At 38.5% G+C, this 6163-nt stretch overlaps 1 protein-coding gene across 5 annotated transcripts in view; it reads right to left on the reverse strand.

Moving 5' to 3' along the window:
* Positions 1-5877, reverse strand: part of klhl4 (kelch-like family member 4) — a 41948-nt gene extending 36071 nt beyond the window's left edge. For 2 of the 5 annotated variants that reach the window (XM_084132473.1, XM_084132476.1), the window contains exons 1-2: positions 2948-3107; positions 2172-2852 (exon numbers count right to left, since the gene is read on the reverse strand). In XM_084132473.1, the coding sequence (XP_083988599.1) occupies positions 2172-2590 (419 nt within the window). In that variant the 5' untranslated portion in view covers positions 2591-2852; positions 2948-3107. Of the gene's footprint in view, positions 1-2171; positions 3108-5742 lie in introns of those variants that run through there. The other 3 variants (XM_084132474.1, XM_084132475.1, XM_084132472.1) reach the window with 3 other exon arrangements.
* Positions 5878-6163: the final 286 nt, after the last annotated feature.

Consider the following 6163-nt stretch of genomic DNA (forward strand, 5'->3'; position numbering starts at 1 on the left):
TACATATTCTCTTGTTCTGATTTATGATTGCACTCCATCAATGCTTTACCACCTCCTGTTCAGTTGGCTCTCCCCTACTGATGAATGTCTTATAGGGAAATAAAATGCATAAATAATGAATAGTCATTATCTTGCCTTTTGGGTAAAAATGTGCAATTGGGAACTTGGTCTGATCTCACTGTTAACTCACACACAGAGATGCACAACAAAATCCCGAGTCTAGAGGCACATTAAATGCCTCATTTCCATCATGTTGTGCCTGTAAGGCAAATTTATGCTTTATTTACGCATACTAAATGAAAAGTGATAAAAGGACGGGGAAGAAAAACACAGAATAACAAACATATGTAACAGCAGATGTATCATTGTATACCTAGAGGCTCTGAGGTATTATTTAAAGCACACGATGGGGAAGTCTTAAGAGTCTAATTCTCTGATTAAATATTCATAACACAATGCATGATAGCCTCACTGTGGTGCTCAAGAAAACATAGCAGGTAACTTTCAGAGGTTAATAGTTTTCTAGTGTATAAGATTACATTTGCAGTTTGTTTTAATGTTGCAGGTAATGTCATTTCAGTCTGAAAATAGGTATTTTCTATGGTAGATGAAGAATGAAGTCATGGTAGTTCGCAAGACCATATCAATCAGTGCAGCGGACTAACACAAAGAAAGCTTTCAGACAAGCAAAGTAATTAACATAAGCTTTTAAAGAGTCAAAACTTGATGTTTGAGAGTTCATGTCTTGCGTAGATAAGCAATGCAGATAAGACTGACGTGAATATGTCTCAATAAGGAATAATCTTGCCAGATTTACCCATTTTATTTATTGTATTTTACTTAAATTGATTCTATTACCATTATTACATATTTGAGTCACCTGACACACTATAATGAACAAGTACAAGCATATTATTCTTAACCAAGATTTAAATTTAATGTAAATATTGTCACAAACACTTGATGAACGGTTATAGTCTTATGTACTTATATATAAAATAGGACTGTATAAGCATGAAAGACTACAACTGTTGATCAGGTGTAGAATGTTATGTACTGTATGTTGAAACATTTCTTTAGAAAAGACTGTGTTTTGGTTATTATCTCTCATGACATCATCTTTTATTGTGGGTCAGTCTCTCCACTTCCTTATCTGAGAAAATGTTTACTTCCTGCATTACACTACAATGACATTATACTAGACAGAGCTTCTCGGTGGAAAAAAACAAGACCTTTCTCTTCGAAAACATCCAGCACTTAATATGTGAATTGAAACGTATCTGTGGAAGTAGGTAGTGGGCCTTTATAATCTCATAAATTTCGATCGATCGGCGCAAGCAAATTAAATGTTCTCTTTCTCTGAACTGCACTGATGTGTAAATATCATCCCCACTAAAGATAATTCATCCGGTTGCCCTTCCCAAATTTATAGCCCTTGCGCCAATGGTCTCTGATGTAATGGTATACTCTCTGTAACATTTATAAGGCAGAGGATGCATGCATTAACAAGCCGTGAAATATTCCAGCTTCAGGTTATGAAAATGCAGGCTGCTAAAATGAAGAGCGAACCACCTCACGGCTTACAGAATGTGTTATACCGCCAGCTAAATCCAGACGCCTCTATGTTTTCCTCTGTGATTTGTGAGATGTCTGCTTGATGAATAATTTATCCATGGATATTTCAGAGCTGTGTTTCTACAACCCGTATGCCATGTGAATGAACTATTCCCAGGTGAGCTGTGGTGGCAGCTGCAATGGTGGAGTTGATTGAAAAATTATATTCTCCGAAGACCAAACCAACGTCTAAGCACTGGCAACACAGCGAATGAAAATAAAACAAACTGTCAGTTCTGAGAGAATTTCACTGGCTTAATGAGCTCAAATAAAGTGACAGTTAAATACTGTACTTGTACTCAATCCTGACGCTCCCTGGGGCTTACCGTAAAACCACTCCGTGCCAAAATAACACCTCGCTCATCTCTCAGCACCGTACTGTCTGTTTTCATTACTGCATGAAGGGCAAAAATAGGATTTTCATCTAAAAACCGCATGTATTTTATGCCTACAGGCAAAACATAGCCGCTTGAATGTGTTAGCTGACAACAGCAGGCACCTCTTCACACATTTTCACACAAGGTTCTATTTCTGCACTGAGCTTTTTTTTTTTTTACCTGTCTGTGGCTTCCTCTTCAGAGGGATCCTCCGGATTGCTCTTCACATCCTCATGGCTGCTCTTCGCCTCCTCTTTCCTGGCACTGCAAGGTGAGTTGCTCTTGGGAAGCTCCTCGCTAGCTTGGAGGTGCTGGATGATGTTTTGCTGGTGCCATGATTGATTCCCCGGCCTGACATAAACAGGCGTGGGTCCAGGGTTCGGAGCCAGAATGCTGTGCACAGGGCTGTTGCTCTTGCGAAGTCCTCCTCTGTCCCGAGAGTGACTCTTTAGCCGGACCGGTGTTCCCCGGTGGTCGAAACCTTCCTGTTGGATATAGCCCCCATTCCCAGCTGAGGTTTGAGTGCTGTGGCTGAACCAGCGCCAGCGGAGCCTGAGGATCTGCTTCACGTCAAACTCTTTTTTTCCAGACACAGACATCCTATTCGCCCTCAATCGCAGTGGCACATGGAATCCGAGGAATAACGAGGCAGAACGTCTGAGTCTCGGCTTCTGAGGCTTTACCTCTTTTGTCTTTGTTGCCGGTTCTGGCCAAAAAAGAGACGATGTCTGCAGCTTCTGCCTTGTGTCTTATTTCCCCTCTTCTCCAACTCTGTCTTCTCCTGGTCCTTACTTATAGCACACACATGATATCCTCTGCCTGTTCCACCCTCCTCCCTTCCCTTTGTCGTTCTGTGTCTCTCTGCACATACGACACACACAAAACACAAAAAAAATGAGGAACGCTTACAGCAACCTGATCTGATTCCAGCAGCAAAAAAAATGAACAGCTCTTACCCGAGAAGGTGAAGTGCCAAACAGACAGGACGCAGAGGTCAAACCTTAGTGGGGGAAATCTTGTAGTACAGGAAGGAACGCCAAAACCAGCACCATCTCTTTCCACGAGCAGCATCATCTGCGCTCGCACTCACACTCTGCCCCTTTCCTTTATGTGTGCAAACATGCTCTTTCCCTCGCTCCAGCTCTCTCTCGCTCACGCATGCACATAGACATGTCTTCTCACACAGCCCCCCCCCCCCCCCCACGCCAATCTGATGGGATCCCGAGGGAGACAGTCTCAGCCTCTCAACGAAGGAGGAAACCATGCAGAAAAATTATTCTCTCACTGTCTGTCTCAAGCCATAGTGACAGATAAACACCAAAGAGTATCACTGTTTTGACTTCTTCATTGCAGCACCAGTCAGTGTTTCATCTCTAATAAATGTTCAGAAAATGTCTACAGTATTTGAATGTGTACTATGCTGTTGAATTGCAATAAGAATGCTGTATGTTAAGAAACCTAGATTTCAGCAGTATCTAAAACAGTCTTCACACTTTGAACAAAATAACAAAAATGTATGAACGGTGTATTAGTGTTTAATATGCCTAAAACTATTTTGCTTAGGGTTTGGCGATGGTACCAACTGATTATTTCTGATTCTGAACTTATTTTATTTTTTAATACAACACACAACCTGAAAAAAAAGACAAAAATAAAATCCTGCATGTGTCTTCCTTGAAATACATAATTTTTTTATCACAGTGCTAATATTTCCTGATGTCTGCACACGGGGATGTGATAACATTAATTCATTTTCTACAGCTGAGATTGTTTATCCTGTCCTATGAAAAAGGTGGATCTAAATGCACTGCAGTGTGTGTCATATTGCTCATTGCCTCTATTTGTATCCAAAGATTTGCTGGTCTTATACTGCAGATACAGTCAATGATTTATTCATGTGCAGTGCCTTCAGTGCACAGTTCTTTTGTTATGCTCAAAATATGGATACCATTGCCCTTTATGGTATCCATTATGGTGAGGAGGTTCCCTTTGCTTCATTCCTTAGTGTGATGGAGGTGCTTTGAGCCTCAGACAAATTTGCAAATCAAAACATTTAAAAAAAGAAAAGAAATAGAGAGTGATAGATATTGTTATAAGGTGATATGCATCAAATCATCAAAGAAGTACCAAGTTTTCTTCTCTTTTTTTCTGGTCAGCATCAGATTTCATTACTATATGGTTTTGTTGGTAACACATTGCATTAAGGTCCCTTTAGTTAACATCCCAGACAGTAACATAGTGTCGGCTCAGATTCGGCCCACATCTGGTATGTGTGGAATCCACGTGTACCAGATGTGGGCCGGATCTGGGCCGACACTATGTCGCAGTCTGGGATTAGTTAATGCATTAACTAACATCAACTAATGAGTAATGCATTTGTTACAATCTGTGTTTAACGCTAGTTAATAAAAGTACAACTGTTCATTGTTAGTTCATGTTAGCTCAGGTCCATTATATAACTTTAATTTGAATGATGTGTTAATAAATGTTGAAATGAACATTAGTTAATTATTTTTTCATTGTAAATTCATGTTATCTAATGTAGTTAACTAATGTTTACAAATGGAACCTTATTGTAAAGTGTTACCTTTTTGTTTTTAGCCTCTATTACTATAATTATTTCAGTGACAAGGGTGATTCAAAACATGATCTTGCATTGTTTGCTACTGAATTAACTAATTGTTAAACACACTAAGTTGAAAAATCATATACGGTTGTGTTTTGGTGATTAAACCAAATGTTCTCATTACATATTACAATAATCTTATGTTTTGAAACAATGACAAAGTGCACTGAAAACATGTATAACTGTAATTAGAACATGATATCAGGCTTTGAAAGAATCTTCTGATCTGTGCAATGCACATAGTACTACAGCAAAACTGTCAAATTAAGCCATCGCTAGTTGTTCTGAATCTAAACATTTTTGGTGAGAATTCTGTCATCCAGATGTTCTCACCCCAGCTGTGTGAGACTGTTTAATTACCAATTTCTGTACCTTGATGCATTATGTAAGCAGTGAACAGCAGGGGGTGGAGGGCATGTAGGATGGATGAATTTCCTTTGGCTGCGCAAACTAATCTCATTTGAAGCTACACTGTAATGACGGGTAGTCTGGGTGAATAATGTTAAACTATACAATTATTCCATGATGTCCTTCTGAAGCCTTTTTATGGGTCGCTGTAAAACACACCAGTATGAACTGAAATAAGTCCATACCTCTTATTCCTGTAGGACACAATCTGTTTGCGTCCTCTTTGATACAAGAGACTTCAGCCTACACTGCTGCTCGTTGTATTATCCACAAACATCTTCTTACCAGATAAAGAGAGATAGCTGATTCTTTCTACCTGCATACCTCATAATTCTATATGCAACTACAAAGAGGGGCATTTGATGTTGAACAACTGGCCATTTTGCACTGTTAATACTTTTTACAATTTTTTAAATGTATTATTATCATAGTCAAAATTGTCGTCTTCTCTAGGCTTTGATTTATAAAAAGGCATGTCTTGGAATGAAATGATAACATGATGCCAAGCACACAAATAGGAAACCAGTTTAATTCTAATAAATTCTGTAATATATTGTCTCTCGTCAAATTTGACACGGAGTCTCCGTGTCACTAAAAATTGGGAATTTGAAAATCAACCCAGTGCATAAAACAGCATATTTTATAATCATATAATCCACACAATTTCTTGTGTAATGTCAGTAGCATTGCATAGTAAAAGAAAATCATATGTCTTACCTTTCAAAAGAAATAAGGAAAATATGGATTTTTGCCTGTATTCCTCTCAGCTTAAGTTCCTTGTCATAGATTTCAAGCTAACTAAAGAATGCATGCAGTTGCTCATCCCAGTTCTGCTAACGAATATTTCCATACAAAACAAACCAAACCACACTTTCCTCCCTTAAAGGAATTTCCTGATCATTTCCTTCCTTAGTGATGATTTGAAAAACCATGCAGGACAGGAAAGGCCATATCCTGTTTTCTTGGTGTTGGCTCTTATCAAAGTATTCATAGAAAGCTAAAAGCACAATGGTTAGATTTAACAGGGTTGAACAAATGCAGTCTTATTTTTAGGCATTCAGTGATCTTAATTCTGAAGTTAATGTTCCAACAAAACAGTTATATGTATGGTTTTACAGTTTTTACATAATAATATATA

The sequence above is a fragment of the Abramis brama genome (assembly GCF_963993115.1).
Source record: "Abramis brama genome assembly, chromosome: 13".
Lineage (NCBI taxonomy): Eukaryota > Metazoa > Chordata > Actinopteri > Cypriniformes > Leuciscidae > Abramis > Abramis brama.